The following is a 16,701-nucleotide window of genomic DNA, read 5'->3' on the forward strand; positions in this document are numbered from 1 at the left end:
CTGGGCATGGACCACATGGAGTTTTTTTGTTCACCCGGGGGAGGGTTGTGGGCTGCAAGGCCAGGGGCTCAGGGAAGGCTATTATACCAAGCCCTGGGGGCAGAGCTGGGGAGGATCTGAACTGGAGACATGAGGGATTAGGGACCTGGGCATGCTCACCCGCACACGCTCCCACCCCACGTGCCTAGCGCAGGCTGGAGGGGCAGGACCCTCAGTGGACATCAAATGTCTGAATGAATAAATGAAGCGATGGGGAGCTCTTGGGCCCCCTCACACAATCGCTGTCAGCAGCAGCTGCCACTCCCATCAGAGAGGGCGCTGTGAGGCTGAGGAGGAAATAGTAACTGCCCCCCTCTCTCGGCTGTTGGGGGTTACATGAGACGACAAAGGGAAAGCCAGTACCCAACCGTTCCTCTGAGCAACTGCAGGAGCTAACAGTGGTTGCACCCTCACTGGGCATTATCTCATCTAACCCTCAGGAAGCAGCCCCACAGAGACTGTGCGAAGTGCCCGAGGTCACACAGCAAATGAGGGGCAGTGCTGTGAGTGCCTGCCAGGGCTCCTCTGCCTACACTGGCCACATCTGGACAGGCACTACTAAGGGGGCTCCTAAACCCTGGCCCCCAGACTGTGGAACCAAGAGTGTTCTCTGGATGGCAGGCAGGTGGGACCCAGTGATCTGACCATCTTCCCCCACCCCCCACCGCACTGCTGTTCTTCAATTAGCTCAGTCCGCTGGCTGGTGAATTTAAGGGGCTTCCTGGGGTCGGGGTGAGGGGTATGGAATTGGCCTCTTGAGCCCCTGAGAGTCCTGGGAAGCTCAGAGGCCCTGGAAGCACTAGGGAAGTGCTTCTGGGTCTGGAGTCTAGTGGCTGCTCTCTGCCCTGGGGGGCAGTCCAAGAGAAGGTGGGGATGAGGGGCCCAGGGCAGCCAGGTTAGGCACCCAGCAAGGAGACAAACCTGGGGAGGGGGCTGGCAGAGGGCGGGGCCTTGAGGCCCAAATTCCTGGGTTGTCTCCTGGGGCAAATCGGAGCAGGAATGGAAATGTCTGCTGAGTAAGCAGGGAACAGAGACTCCACACCCTGGAGGATTAGCTGGGGCAGGGGAGGGGGCACCCCCCCCCATCCTGGCAGTTCACCTTACACCTGGCAAACGGCAGCAGCGTGCCCTTCCCTGCGCACTGAGGGCGCCTAGCCACGTCATGCGATGCGTGTGGCACCATCCCACGCCCACTCCTCGGGCCAGTCAGGCCTGCCCTGAGCTCAGGAATCACCCATTGGGAGGTGGTGACGTGCCCCTTGCTAAGGGATGGTGGGGAGAAGCTGAGGAAAACAGGAGGCCAGAGGGAGCAGGAGGCTGGCTGGTAAGGAAGGGAAGCGGGAGAAAATTGCTCCCAAGTGCAGACTCAGATCCTCCCAAGATCTGGGCAGGGAAGATGCTAACTGAGCACCCACTATGCACCAAGCCCCATACCAGGAACTTTCACAGGCACTGTCTCATTTAATCCTCTCAACTGCCTGGCATGGTTAGCGCCACGATTATCCCACTTCACAGGTGAGAGAACTGAGGCTCTGAGAGGTTCAATAGCTTCCCCTAAAGTTCCCCAGTGAATTGGAAGCAGGAATTCTGAATCCCTGGTCTGGGGGCCTCTCACTACCCCATGATCTCCAAGACTGAAATGGAGAGAAAGAGTGGAGGGGGCCAGGCTCAGCCTTTCTTCTTGTTTCCAGGCTTGCCCTGTGCCCTTAGAGACATCAGGATTGATGTCATTCCATAGACTGGGACACATGTGTCCAAACAGGCACACGTAGCACAAACCTGACCTCAAACCCTGACTTTGACACTTACTAGCTGTGTAACCTTAAGTAAGTCACTTGCCTTCTCTGAGCCTCACTTTCCCTCATCTATAAAATGGAGCTAATCATACGTATCTTGTAGGGCTGCTGAGGAAATTAAATGAGATACACATAAAAGGCTTAGCACAAAGCTTGGCACAATGACGGGAGCTCAGCATATGATGCTGTCAGTTTTTTTTTTCTTTTCTTCTTCTTCTCCCCAAAGCCCCCCAGTACGTAGTTGTATATTGTAGTTGTAGGTCCTTCTGGTTGTGCAATGTGGGACGCCACCTCAGCATGACCTGATGAGCTGTGCGAGCCCAGGATCCAAATCGGTGAAACCCTGGGCCGCTGAAGTAGAGCAGACGAACTTAAGCACTGGGCCAGGGGGCCGGCCCCCTATTCTGTCAGTTTTAGATGCAACCAGCCTCCGTACAGTCAGGACACTCCTCAGTTGCCCTAGGGAGCTCCTGGCACCTCAAGGGGCCCAAAGTTTGCCCCTCCTTCTCCATCGGGGGAGGTCTCATACTGGGAATTCCTCCTTCTACTGGGAAAGTGCTTTCTGGATTCCAACCTAAGTCTGCCATGCTTCAGATGTAATGGACAGAGTCATGCGCAGGGCCTTAGCACCAGCAGAAGAGAAGAGGGCAGAGGTCAATCTCTTTCAGTTACTAATCAGCTAAAGAGCTGCTCTCCACATCTACAAACTTACAGTATTTTATTATTTTGTGTTTCCATTCTAACAGGAAGATATTTTCTTATTTATCACTGGACTAGAAAACAGCTACTAATGTCTTATATTTATCTTATATCCAGCCACTATACCAAATTTTTCTTAATTCTGCAAGTTCTTTTTTCCCCCTAGAGTCTCTTGAATTTTCTAGGTATACAATCAAATATCAACAAAAAGAAATGGTTTTATCTCTGCTTTTTAGCCAAGTGGGAGGGATTCTGGGGTTACAGGAGGGATAACCTTTTATGAACGAAGAGTCAGGGGCCTCGTCTGCCTCTGTATTAGCTCTGACCTAGGCGGGTGCTGGGTGGTCTCACCTCTTCTGGCACCTTCTCACCTGGGGGGTACCCAGAGGGCTATCCTGGGAGCATGACCAGACTTCTTGGCTTTTTAGCCAGCCTTCTGCACAACTTCCTCCCCTCTTCACAAGGCAGCTTCCATCCAGCCCACCACTCATGCTGCTGGGCGCCTGGGGACGCAGCCAGACCAGGCTTCTGCTCACAGGTGGACACCAACGGAGGAGCAGGGGCACTTGGACAAGACCCCTCATGGTCAGGGAAGGTTTTTCTTCCTTGGCGGTCAGAGATAACGACTGATCCTTGCTGAATCCTTCCCGTATTATAGTGCCTTTTGGGTTTTAACTCAACGAGTCCTCACAACAACTCTGTGAAGCCCATGCTATCATCATCTTCATGTCCCAGATGAGGAAGGGGAGGGACAGAGAGGGTAGGAAACTTGCCCCAGGTCACAGAGTTGGACTTGAACTCAGGCATCTGGCTCTTTAGTATTTTGTATCCCTGACGATGGCACTATACTCTTCACCAGTTTGTGACAAGCTGGTGCGTCAGAGGAGAATTTAGGTGGATGGGGGAAGAGGGACAATTTCAGCACCAACTTGACTTGGCCAGGGAGAAGGGCTAAGTCTCCACGCCCTCTGGCATGCCTGGTATATTTCACAATTTACTAAGGGTGCACTCTCCCTGTCTACCTGTCTCCACGACCTTCTGAGATGCTGTAATCATTATGCCCACTGCGTAGGTGAGGAAATAAAGACCCAAAAAGGTAAAGTGACTTGCCTAAGGCCTCTCAGCTGTGTGTCTGCATTCCAAACACTCCACAAAGTCTCTCTAGAGGAGACAAATTCTATTTTTCAAGGGACCAGGGGAAATAATGCTTCCTGTTCAAATGGGGCTGCCAAAGGGCTGGGAGTGGGAGGGACCCAAAGCCAGGGATGGGTCCCAGGGCAGATTCAGGCTTCGGAGAGGGAGGGAGGAGGACTTGAGGAGGTCACAGGGGTGGAAGAAGCCTGCCTTGGTGGATCCAGCTGATCCCCCTGGGCTTGGGGAATGTGACAGGAGCGCAGCAGAGGCATGTCAGGAACCTCCCGCAGTCTGGCTTCCCCCAGGATCTGTTGGAGCAAAGAATTCCCGGTGGCTCCAGGGCTGGGAGGAGAGCGTGCGGCAGGCTCCAGCTTGCAGAGACAGAGAAAGCCTCCCCTGGGTCCAACCTGAAAGGAGTGGTCTAGTGGTTCTGTGGCAGGCACAGGGGGCAGTAGGAGGGGTGGGACCTGGGCAAGGGTCACATGCCCCCATCTACTCTTAGTACTCTGCCCAACTCCACACTCTAGGGCCCTCGACCCCATAGAGAGTGGGAGCAGGGCTGGGGGAGGGGTGATCAGGCAGAGGAAGGAACCACTGAATGGGGGAGCCCCAGTCTGAGAGGGGAGGCCAGTGCTCTGCTCTCTGACAATCACTAGTCTGAGGGAAGAGTACAAGTCCTGAGGGGTTGGGCAAAACAGCACAGAGAAGGTGATCACAGGTGGCTTCTAGGCCCAGGGGTTTCCTGAGCAGAGTGGGGGAAGAATCATGTCCCAGAGGGACCCTCATGATCTGAGGGGGATAAACCAGATGCCATGCTCCAGGCCTCACGATTTGACCTGTATGTTACTCATCAGCTTGAAGTTGGCGGCGGGGGTGTGGGTAAGAGAGCGGGGGCCCCAGGCCAGGGGCATACCTCAGGCTGGCCAAAGGGTTTTCCTTCCATCTGACCCCCAATTCAACTGAACTCTGAAAGGGGATAGTTCAGAGGAAGCCGGGAGGAATATATTCCACATATATTCCACAGAGAGTGGCATCCTCCCCTGGAAATGAAGTCATCTCTCCATTTTTGGGCCAGAGAGGCTGAAGGCCTGGCACTGTGAAGAGCTGAATCAGAAACCTTGATGTTTGGAGGAAGCTTGGGGCCAACTCCTTTCCTTTTTTAGGCTGGCCAGACATGTCCCCCAGGATGCCAATGGGGCTAAGCACCTCGGAGTCATCAAGCTATGGGGTTGGAAAGAGCCGCAAACTGTATCTACTCTGACGGGGGAAGCAGAGCCCTATACTCAGGGGGCCCCCAATCTGATGGGGGACAGGCTCTACCTTATAGAGACCTAGACTGGAGTAGAAAGTGGTGGTGGACACATATCAACTCCTACACACACATAGGATTTGGCAAGAGAAATTATCTGAGCCTCCGAGAGGGTAGGTAACCTTGCCACGGTCACACAGGAAGTAGTAGCAGAGCAGTGCTCTCCTCATTACCCTGTGATCCCAGGCCCCCCTCCTCCCTCCCTGGGGCCAGAGTTGCTGTCAGGGAAGGGGAGGAGAGCAATCAGTGGAGACATCTGAGAGGACAGTCTTGGGGTTCCTGTGCCTGGGCCGGAATTGATGGCCACTTCTGGGAGCTGTGGGACATGCCAAGAGAAGCTGGGACAGGAGCTCTTGCTAGAGCTTAGGGAAAGAAGGAGGCAAGGCTTCAAGGAACAAAGAAAAAGTCATAATGAAATTATCGGGTTTCTGTGTCCATTCGGTCTCCCTCCCCAACCACTCACCAGGGAAACATTCCCAGAAAATAGGAGATGAAGAGCCAGGAAAAAGGGTGGGACCAAGAAGGGGCAGGAGAAGAAAGAGAGAGACAAAGAGACCACCCCCGCCCCCACAAACACTCACATAAGGGAAGCTGGTCTGCTTATTTCGGGGTATGTTTCAGTCTGTTTCTGCATGTGTTTAAGTCCCTGTGCATCTTCTTGGTTCATTCCAGGGTGTTGAGCTTCTCTCTGTGAGTATATTTCTCTATGTCTGTCCATGTACCGTCATGGGAAGGCTTCATGCACATGTGCTCATGTGTGTCTCTCTGTTCGGCTCTGCCCGCTCCACGTATGCTGTTGTGTGTCTGCCTGGCTGTGCGTGCACCTTCTTCCGTGGAAGTGTGTGTGCGCTTACAGGCTCCCTGTGCTCGGGTCCCTGCCTCTGCCCGTCTCTGTGCATTTGTCTGGAGCCTTTGTATTTTGAGATGTGGGGTGGAAGGGTCTTTAATTTCCCTCTTTGGAACCAATCTAAGCTGGCCAGGAAAGGGTGCAGGCGAGGCCTGGAGAGGCAGCCAATTTTCCCTCTCTAAGAGTTCTGTCTTGGAAGAAGAGAGACGGAAGTGGCCCAAGGACTCACTGGCTCCCAGGTCCAACAGCCATGCTACTCAGAGAAGGGGTGGGGCAAGGGCTGGAGTCCGGAGAACCAGAGCTGAAGGCGCCCCTCCTCTTCACCCCTCCTTGGAATGGGAGAAGCAAGGAAAGATGGGAAAGAAGGGAAGCTATGAAAGAAATACTCTGGGGTCTGTGAATTTTTCTTTTCCACCATAATTGTTAAAACATTACTCACCTCCTAGAACAGGAGCTCCCACATAAAGGGGGCTCCTAGTCCCTTGAAAGCCAGCTCCCCTGTGGGCAGGGTTTAGAGGGGTCTTTGCAGAGGCCTGAGCCCATCCCCACACCTTTATCTCAGCCACTGCCTGCTGCTAGCTTCTGCCTCTACTTCCCTTCTAGCACCATCACTCCCCCTACCTCCGCCCTGGCCAAATGAGCCCAAGCAAGGAAAGAGTTATCCCAGGTGAGCTGGGGGTGGGAAACGCCCGCAGGATGCTTTTCTGAGGGAAGAGGGTTCAGTGGCCCTGAGGACAGAAAGCTGAGACAAGATTTGCCACCACTACAGTGGAAAGAATTGAGATTAGACATCGGGCAGAACAAGAAAGCAACAGATCAGGAGAGGAGAGAGCGTGGGTGTATCCTCACCACCTTGGAAGCAGGAAGTCAGTGTCTGCCTTCTCTGGCCTTTCCCCTCTCTATGTACATCCCTTATAAGTTCGGGGAAGTCCTTGATCTCCAAGACCCCGTCTATGCAGGCCTCAGCCACCCGGATAACATTCCATTGACTCTGGATCCAATCCCAGAGGCAAGTTCAGGCATCTAAACTCCAAATGAGGTTTGGGGCTGAGTAATCGACTGCTAGGGCTGTGCAGACATTTTGTCGGGAACGACCAGCTCCCCACCCCCACCTCACACAGTGGATTTTGGGGTGGGGGAGGGGCGGTCTGTCACTCAGGGTCTTCCCAGCCCCCTCCCACCACCACACTCTCCCTCTTCCCACCTGCAAGTAATTTGGCCAATGGGAGGGCAGTTAAGATTACAGTGTGGAATCCTTCTAGGTCTGAGTGGGTTGGGTGGAGAGGGGGCTACCTCCTTCCCCCCCAGACCCCGTGTGCCCTTTTCCTCTTCACAGCAGCAAATTACTTGTAATTATTTCACATTGAAAGCCTTCAGGAGCTGCTCCCAAAATTGCTTTAATTGAATTAATTGAATCTCATTTTGTTGGGGGAGAAAATGGGGGGCACGTCTTAAAATAGCATATGGGGAGAGGGAAAGGAAGCCCCAAGTCAGCTTTCCTGTGGCTGAGACCCTTGTCGGGGAGAACACGTGCCCTGGACTCCCTTCTCCATTTTCCAGTCTCAGCTGACGTCAGATGCCCAGGGCTGTGGCCCTTTGCCTTTAGGAGCTTGCCTCTGTCCTGCTCTCAGAGGGTGGTGCCCAGAGGTGTGTGGAGTTCTCCAGTCTCCAGCCCGGTTCCTCCTCCTACCCTCAGGAGGCAGAGATGAATAGATGGCAATGGCAGTATGAACTCACCCTCGCCGTGACCTCTCCTCCCCGATAATCCTACAGCAGCCATAAATGCCGTTTATTAAGGGCTTACTATGTTCTAGGCACCCTGTCAAACATGTTACAAGCACTATCTCATTTCATCATCACAACCACACTGGGAAGCAGGTCCCATTAGTATTCCCATCTCAAGGGGAGAAAAACGAGGCTCAGAGAGAGGTTAAGTAACTTGCCCAAAGTCACACAGCAGAGCTGGGACTCTGTGGAGGCCAAAGCCCCCATTCTTAACCACTCCCTTATTAACCCAGTTTTCCCAAAGTGGCGTCCTCTTCACGGGAAGAAACCACACGTTCCCCTTCCACAGCTCCGATGGCTTGAGGGAGGGTAATGGGGCACCTCCTCCACTGGGGTTCCAGCCCCATCCTCACCCAGGAGCCCAGGGAAACTGGGCCAGCTCCCAAGTGGAAAAGGATTCCCGTCTCCCCCGGAAAGGGCCGAGAGATGGGGGTAGGGAAGGAGGGGTGCTGTCAGCTCAGCTGGCCTCTGGCTGGGAGAGTAATTACACTCCCTCTGCTACTTAACTTTACAACCTGGGCTGTTGTTTTAACGATGCGACTCGTGTTGGGCTGTCCAATTAATCTTGCTTTGGAGGCTTTCCGAGATGGGGCGGTAGATCTTATCTCAGGTCTGTGGAAAGAGGAGTGTGCAACCTGCAGCCGCAGGGAACAGGGCCCTGAGGGCCTGTGGCCCCAGAGAAGACCCAGAGGAGAGCTCAGGGGGGTCTGGGCCGAAGAGAGCAGGTGGAGGCCGGAGCCAGGGGCAGGGGAAGGCGTTGGTGGGGAGGCAGGGGAAGAGGCGGATGTTTCTCCTTTGGCACCCTCCTTCTTCACTGCTCCTGGGTCTTGGCTTTGGCCCACTGTGTGCCATTTGCCATCCCCAGGATGTGGATCTCCATGTGTGTTTTGAGCAGTGGGTGTGGCCACTGACCCAGAATGGGGCCTGGGAAGGACTGAGAGCAGGCCTCCTTCCAGGTGGGGGGCTTCCACTGAATTTCACAATCCCCACCCCCCCAACCCCCACCAGCCCTACGTTTCACTCCACTGAGGCCTCTCTCTGGCCAGCAGGGTTGGTTCCGGGTGCCTGAGTCGGCTTTTCAGACTGGGGCAGGCCCCAAGATGGCAGTGCCTGGGGACGGGTTCAGGCACTAAGAAGGAAGCTCCATTTGGGAGCTTTTGGCCTGGAATTGGAGGCCCCTCCCCCAGCCCCTTGGGCCATGCTGGGCTGGATTCCTGAATTATTCGAAGCCCTTGTCCTCAGCCCTCCTGTGTTGGGTGCTGTGTGTGTGGTGGGGAGCAGTGGCCATGAATCTGAGATGGAGCCTCTGACTGTGCCCATACTGCCTTCTGTACTTCCCTCAGCCAGGCACATACAAGCATCTGGCCATTTGTCTGCCTAGGTCACCTTGATATCCCCAGGATGTAACAGAGAGCAGAGGTGCAACAAATGTTTGTTGGATGGAGGAGAAGTCCAGTTCCTTCTGGGGTTTTCTTCTCCTCCCCTTCCTCCTTCCCCTAGGCGAGCTGAGGCCATTCTACCCCAAGGAGCACACTTCTTCCAGGGCAGGACTGGCCTGGCCCAGTGGGGGTGCCCTCTCCCAAGGTGAGCAGGGGCAAGGGAGGCTGTGAGGTTCCCGGCTCCCTCCAGAACTGGGTCAGGAGAGACTTCGCTGGTGAGGATCGCTCAGACTTTGGTCATTCCCAGCATTAGCATCTTCCAGTTTCACAATGGAGCATATGAAAATATGGATGTTGTTAGAACATTCCAGAGCTAGAGCCAGATAGCTAGTTAGTGGTAGAGGCAAAACTGGGATCCATTGCCTCTAGCTTAAGGCTAGAAGAGTCAGATGGGAGAGAGAGATGAGCAACAGCCCCGGAAGTCAGGAAACACACCTCACAGCCAAGGCCCAGGTTTTTGTACGAACTTTAATCTCTGAGAGCTCATGGGATGGGGGATGGTAAGAGCTTGGGGGGATGCTAGACAGATTAGCTGTGAGGAGCTGATTGCAGGGTCCACCCCACCTATTTGGGGGTATCTCCACCTACACTCATCCAGAAAGCTCATTTGTCCCCATTCTCCCCAAAGTGTTCCCTTCTGGGTTCCCGAGAGTGTGTGCGTGTGCATTGGTTAGGTATTAGGGATGGGGAACAGGCTCTTAATAAATACTGGTGGAATTCTATGATAATTGGATCCATTATTTACTCAAAGTGGATAGACATGGGGGAAGGAGGGCTTTTTTAGGAAGAGAGCATAAATTACCCATAGGTCGACAAAACTCCACATTTTCAGCATCCCTTCTACCTCACAGGATGGTGAGCAGGTCTACCAGTTATGGGGCAATGGGCTGACCTCCAGGAAAAGTCGGTGGGCGGGACCCAACGGTGGTCAACTCGAAGACTCTGGATGTCCACTGCACTTCTGCTTTTGCTCGCCAAGAGCCTGGGCAAGGCCCAAGGCACACAAAGAGAAAAAACACTCAGTGTTTCTTGCTGGCTTGACCCCAGGCTGTGGTGGGACTGCAACCCCCTCACGGAAGAAGTGGCAAGGCTAGGGATTCTGGGAGCCATCCGAACGCCAGCCAGTGACTCTCTCACCAGAGCCTTGACCAGCTGGAGGGAAGGTGTCCAGTCCATGGTAGCAGTGGGGGGCAGTGGTTAAGAGCAAAGGCCTTGATTAGGCTGTTTGGGTTATGGGGCAAAGGGGACAGGACTCCACCCCATCCTTTTTCTCTAGCTCCTCATCCTCCAGAGAAAACCCATCTGGAGCTGGTTTCCTCCCAGTCCAGAAGGGGTGCAGGTGGGCTGGGTCCTGGGCTTTGTAGGAGGGCTGGGGGCCGAGCTGCCCTTCCCCAGACTCACATCATCTGAGGTGGAGCCAGGACATCTGGGCAGTGATGCTGATACCAGGCTCCAAAGCTGTTGCCATAGCCACCGGTGGGCAGGGCCCCTGCCTTGGGTAGATCCCAGAGGGATGGAAGGGGTGGGGAGCAGGGAGACAGGGAGGGGGGCCTCCCAGGGAAGTCCCCTTCCTGTCCCCCCGAGTTCTGCTTCAGGAGCTTCTTGTATTTGGAGCGTTTGTTCTGAAACCAGATCTTTACCTTCAGGGAGAAAAGGGGGAGGAATGGAAGATCAGGAGAAGGCTATGTGTGGACCGGTCAGGTGGAGGGAAAGGGACCCAGGGATAGGGAGCAGCCCTGGGAGAAGTGCAGAGGTCAGGAACATTTGCTGCCATCCTCCATAGCCCCTGAAGCCCCTAGTTCCTGCCTCTGAGCTAGTACCTAGCCCTCCAGTCTGGGTACCCTTCTCTACCTGGACAGACCCCGGCCCCCCACCTTTTAACACATTCCCCCAACTTACTGAGGACCACCTATCAACACACCCCAGAGAGCTGTGACAGCAGGGCTAGGGGACTCATCAGTCATTCATACGGGGTCGGGGGTAGGTGAGTTCCCAGAGCACACACGTGGGGACGGTGAGTGGGCAGGAAGGTGGGACCGCCCCACCTGGGTCTGGGTGAGGCCGAGCTGCGCGGCCAGCTGAGCCCTCTCGGGCAGCGCCAGGTACTGCGTGTGCTGGAAACGCTGGTTCAGCTGCTGCAGCTGCAGGCTCGAGTAGATGGTCCTCGGCTTGCGCAGCTTTTTGGTCGGGGCCTGCGGGCGCCGCTCCGAGGGCTCCGGGGACAGCGGCGGCTTCTCGGAGCCTAGGGGCGGCACAAGACGGTTTTCCAGAGGGTCGCACGCGCAGTTTCATAGGCTCATTTGCATCTCGTTTGCATGCCGGCCTCGGATTAGCAAAAAGCGCAGGCACCTGGCCGGCCTCTCTCTACCTTGCTCCACGCTCCTTTCGAACCCCACTTCCACCGTGCGCCAGGTGGTGCGAGACGCAGTTCTTGCCCTCAGGGAGCTCCCACTCTGATGGGTCCTGTGACCCTAGGAAGGAAGCACCAAGGGCCAGAGCGAGGGTACGGGCGGCGCCTGCGGCGGGAGGTCAGAGTACAGCAGGGTACAGTGGCGCCAGCTTGGGGTGGGGCGGGGCAGAAAGGCTCGGTCGAGGGCTGGACTGAGGCCTGGAGATGACGGGGGAAGGGCATTCCAGGCGGAGGGAACGCAAACGCGATGCTCAGAGGCCCCAGGCAGTGTTTGCGTGGCAGCTTCCCCGCTGCCGGAAGAAGGGTGGATGGGGGGTGGGGGGGACCGAGCGAACCTTGAACGCCAAGATGAGCACCCTTCCCAGCAAGAGAGTGTGGAAAGTGCCCCCAGGGTTTGTCATTGCCTCGCCTATTGTAAGGGCCCGCCCCTCTCCAAACGCACACCCTGCAAGAAAGCGACCATCTCTCACCGCCCCATGGCTGGCTGCCTGGGGAGATGGCTTTCAGGGGCCCTAGAAGCCAGGTCAGTGTGGGGCAGCCCCCTCCGCCCGGCTGCAGTCACAGAGGGGTTCTAGGCGGGCAGGGAAGGTGACTGGTTCGGAGAGCGCGCAGCGCCCTCAGCGCAGGCCCTGGGGCCGCTCCTGGATCCCGCTGCGGGTGCCGCCGCCGGAGATCTGGTCACCTCCTGCCCCCAGGGCCCAGCCTCTCAAGGAATCTCGGCCGTGGGACAGCCTGGCCTTAGATTGCAAGGGGGGTGGAGGTGCGAGAGGTTCCCCTCTTCCGATGGCTAACCTATGCCACTCTACCGGGACACCCGAGGCCATTCCATGCAGATGGTAGGGCGGAGGGGGAGCAAGCGGCTGCAATGCCCCCGGGTTTAGGGCAATGTTCGCCGCACCCCACACGGGTCTGCAGAGCCGCCCCAGCCCCAGCCGAAAGAGCGCTTGGCCCTGGTGCCCAGGTGTCCGTCCGGGTCCCTGACCCGCCCTCTGCCTTCTTCCGCTCACCGGACTCACTCCACATACGTCAGGTTCCCCGCCCTTGGCCGGCCGCGGTGACCAGTTGCCTTCACCTCCCCCGCATCTCTCACCCGTGGCCTCGGGCGCTGCGGGCTTCTTAGATCCACCCCCTTCGACCCCCGCCTCAGCCACTTCCCAGAAAAACCATTGGGTTTCCGCTCCCGCCCGCGCCTGTCCGGCCTCCCCTGCTTCGACCCTACTGCTCACGGCCCCAGGCTGGCAGCAGCGGAGCGACCACCCGCGCCTCTCTGGCTGCGTGGACGGCGCGCTCTGGGCGGTGACGCAGAGACAGGCAGGGAGGCAGCCCCAGCTACTGAACTCTCTCCGCCCTCTGCGCCCTAACTCTCCCACCAGACCCCCTTCTAAGTTCCTTGCCCGACAGCTGCCTTTCTCCACACCAGTTGCAGCAAGTCTGACTGGATCTGCCCTGGTCGCCAGTATGGAGCCCAAGGGCCTCCCTCGAGGCACCTCCGTGCTCACCTGCTCAGTGCGTGGTGGTAGCCAGCTCACTTGGAGCCAAACCTCTCCCTGAGGCGGGGGTGGACACAGAGTGGGGGCAAAAGGAAGACCCCAAGCCCTCACTCACACCCCAATCATTCAGTCTAGAGTGGGCCAAACCCACCACTTTCCGTAGAAAAATGCTACAATCTAATGTAAGGCGATGTGTGGTTTTCGTTGGATCCGGGGAAATTCCGTAAAGAAAAGGAACTCTCCATTCTCTTGTGTTTAGACCAAGCAAAGGGAAGGCAAGGAGTGTGGAAAACAGGGCAGCAAATACCAAGCTCATTTAACGACAGTTCTCTTAAAGACAAGGTTATCTTATTCCCACCCTACTACAGACACACGAAAATGTCCCATACTGGCAGACACTGAAGGCAAGCATCCAAGGGACTCGTCTGTGGAAATTAGATCATTTGTAGAAACACTACCCACCCCCCATCCCCTGCTCCTCCTCCAAAGACAGACCCAGCACCCGGGAGAGGCAGCCCCTGTTCTGGCACAGAAGGCAGTTAACTTCTGGGGACTCTGAGAAAGTTTCCTAAAATCCTCTTTTTTGGTCCCATGCAGTGAGAGTCAATAGGCAAGGGCCAAGAGCCTGGAAGGCAGGCTTTGTCTTTGACCCAGGCACACTCTTTCTTTGGGCCTCAGTTTGCCCATCTGTACATCAAGGAGGTTGAGCTCCCAAATCTCTAAGATCAATTGTAGCTCTGATGTTTACAAGGTCAAGTGTCCCAGCGGAGCAACAGGGGAAGGCAGGGACGTGTCTTAGTCCTGGGCTGACTCCAGCGAAGTCAGTCAGTGGATGTGCATCCTTGGAGGAAACTGTGCCAAAGACAATTGTGGGGGCCATTAGGTGGGGGCAGGGAGTGCAGGGGGCCTGAGGTCTAAGCCTGAGCCTGTACAGATGGGTGTATGTATAGCCTTGAATGGGTTCTGCCTATGCAAGGCCCAGGACCAGGAAGACAGGCCAGCTCCTTGGCTTCTTTGAGACCTTCCAGTGAGCACTTTCTCAGGAGCTCAAAGTTGTTCCAGGCGATGGGAACTGGGGCTTAACCCATCCCAAAGGCAAAGGGTGGAGATGATAGGTGTGGCTCGCTCCTTTGGCTGGAAGGCTGGGGTCTACAATGAGAGACTGCCTGACCCACCTATGGCTACATTTTTAGAACAATGGGTGGTGGGGTCCTAACCCCAGACTCTGCCAGGCCAGCTTTCCCTCTCTGTCAGGCACTTTCGGGCTCGGTCTGGGGGAGAGGGGAAAGGACCCCCGAATACCTCAATTCTACCGCCCTCCAGCTGGGACCTGATTTCTATTTATCAGGCTTTGACTTGAGCACTGCTTTCTGAGACAAGACGAAGGCAGAGAAAGGCGACATGGGGAAGAGAAGGAGTGCACGATGGAGAGAATCCCGGAGAAGGGGCTAGGCACCCACACCCACATCTGGATTGTTTCAGTTTTCCGTTACACGTAGGTACACACAACCCCGCTGCTCCAGGGGGTGGGGTAGGGAGCCCTGCCGACGGGCTTCACACAAGTGCAAATCGAAACCAGGTCGGTCTTGAAAGGAGACCTAGATCAACTCGCCCCCGCCCCTCCCCCTTGTCTCCCGCCCCATCCCTTCGCCCTCCCCCCACCCCCAGATCCGAGTGGAATCCGAGTAAGGTCTGAATCCCGCTAGCCGCGCCCAACCAGGCGAGGACGAAGTTTAGGGGCGCACAGGAGCAGGACCGCAGAGGTGGGAAGAGCCGCTGCCCGGACTTACCTGCCTCCCGCTCCTGCTGAGCCGGCTGGGAGGGCGCCGCGGGTTGCTGGCAGGGCAGGTAGGAGTCTCTGGGGGTCGCCGGCCCGGCGTAAGGGTAGGGCAAGAGGTGGCCATACGGCCCAGAATAGGGCAAGTCGGAGGCTGCTGCGGTTGCGGGAGACAAGCCAAGCTGGTAGGCAGCCACTACTGATGGGACGGGGGCGATGTTCGGGAAGATGGCTTTGGAGGGGTCCGGGCCAGGGACGGGGCAAGGCAAAGAGGTCATTGTGGCCGGGGCCGGGGCCAAAGGGCCTAGGCCATGGCCCGGCACGTAGTCCTCTCCCTCCGCCAACTCTCTTTTTCGAGCCTCGGGCGTTGGGGCCAGATGAGCCCCCCAGCCAGCCTCCCCCACACTTAAGATCCTGAGGAAAATGTCTCTCTGCGCCTCTTCCAGCGGAGAGCGCGCGCCTGGGAAAGGGGTTCCGGGGGGGTGCCCCCCATGGCTTTTCCCCTCCCCCCTAAATCCATGGGGCCCCCCTCTTCCAGCTCTTGGGTTCGGTTCCCGGGACCCGACGGGGGCCCCGCCCATTTAGACGCCGTGGATTGGCTCCCGCACGCGGTGACCTCACGGAGGCCTAGTGCCGGGCCCGCCCCCGGGGGCAGCCCGCGGCAGGGAAATTCACAACTGGGAGATGGGAGGAGGACGGTGCGCACGCTCCAGGCCCAGCTATCTCGGGGTCCTCTCCGAGAGAGGTGCCGAGGTTGCAGCGCGGTTGGGGCAGTCTGAGAACCTCGGTCATAACAGAAACACGAGGGATTTGGCGAGGCTGGGCTGGCCAAGGGGCGAGGGGAGCAGCACAGCGGCGGAGGCCCTGTGGCTTCGGGGACGCAGGGAACCTGCGGTCGCATTCTCCAGCTCTGGGGATCTGCAGGGCGATTCTGATCCTGCCGCCACGGACCTGCAGGGGAGTTGAGACCAGACAGACAGTGCCCGCAGCTTATTCAGCGCGTCGGAATGCGTCCCTGCCGAGCGCGGGCAGTTTGTTGGTAAACAGACGCCAGGTCTGGGGAGGTGCCGCCCGGCGCCCAGCCTGCCCCGCAGGCGCGCGGCGCGCACGCCTCCTCGGGTTGCCCTCGGCCGGGCACGCCGCGACCGCCGCGACTGCGCCTCACCGGCCCCCCTCCTCCCCCGCCCTGGCTTCCACTTCCGGCGGGGGCCCGGGTTTGGTTGCGACGTCACAGCTCCTGCAGGCCCCCGAGGCCGCGGGAGGGATCCGCCGTCTCGGCTTTTTCCCGAGTGGCGCCCCGCCTTTCCTGGCGCCGCGTGAGGCTGAAGCCTTGCACGAACCGGGAAAAAATCCGGGAGTGAGAGGCGAGTCCGGTTTGATGGCTCTGCGGAGGGCGCGGGAAATAGAGGAGGCCAGTCTCGGTGGCCGCGTTTTGCAGTGTGTGTGCAGGACCTGCCTCTGAACGTTAGTATCCAAGGCCTCGAAGGGCAGGTGTCTACGTATACAAGCGTCTATGGCCACAGGTCCGCAACTACACAGAGACTCCATTCAAATACAACATATACACTTGCATATACCAACACATAGGTGTCTACACCAATGTTCGCACTAGCATCTCTCCACGAACAGAGAGGTTCGTTTATGGATCTGCAAATACAGAGTATAGGCTGTGATGTCTACCTATCTACATTCCCAAAGATGAACAGTAATACCCCTGAATAAAAGCACTATTCTTGTCTCTTACACAGACCCGCGACTATACAAGTCAAATTGCCGGTGTACACACTCGAAAATACAGAAAACCCAAGTACATAAACATTGATGCATGTGTACCCACCCTATGAAAGATACCTGTCCACACACATTAGGCTGCTGCACGTTAGGACAAAGACAATTACACCCCCAAGCCCACCAGTCCTCACAGATTCCCCAGCATACCCACGTATCTTCTCCCACCTGAGTACGTGCCTCGGATG

At 56.8% G+C, this 16,701-nt stretch overlaps 1 protein-coding gene across 1 annotated transcript; it reads right to left on the reverse strand.

The window, feature by feature from the left end:
• Positions 1–9,497: 9,497 nt before the first annotated feature.
• DLX4 (distal-less homeobox 4) lies at positions 9,498–15,766 on the reverse strand. Its single transcript, XM_014833939.3, has 3 exons — positions 14,739–15,766; positions 11,094–11,290; positions 9,498–10,688 (listed from the first exon to the last, which is right to left on the reverse strand). Exons 1-3 carry the CDS (start codon positions 15,304–15,306, stop codon positions 10,446–10,448), a joined length of 1,008 nt encoding a protein of 335 aa, XP_014689425.3. The 5' UTR covers positions 15,307–15,766; the 3' UTR covers positions 9,498–10,445.
• Between the last annotated feature and the right edge of the window lie 935 nt (positions 15,767–16,701).

This window comes from Equus asinus, chromosome 13 (genome assembly GCF_041296235.1).
Source record: "Equus asinus isolate D_3611 breed Donkey chromosome 13, EquAss-T2T_v2, whole genome shotgun sequence".
Classification (NCBI taxonomy): Eukaryota; Metazoa; Chordata; class Mammalia; order Perissodactyla; family Equidae; genus Equus; species Equus asinus.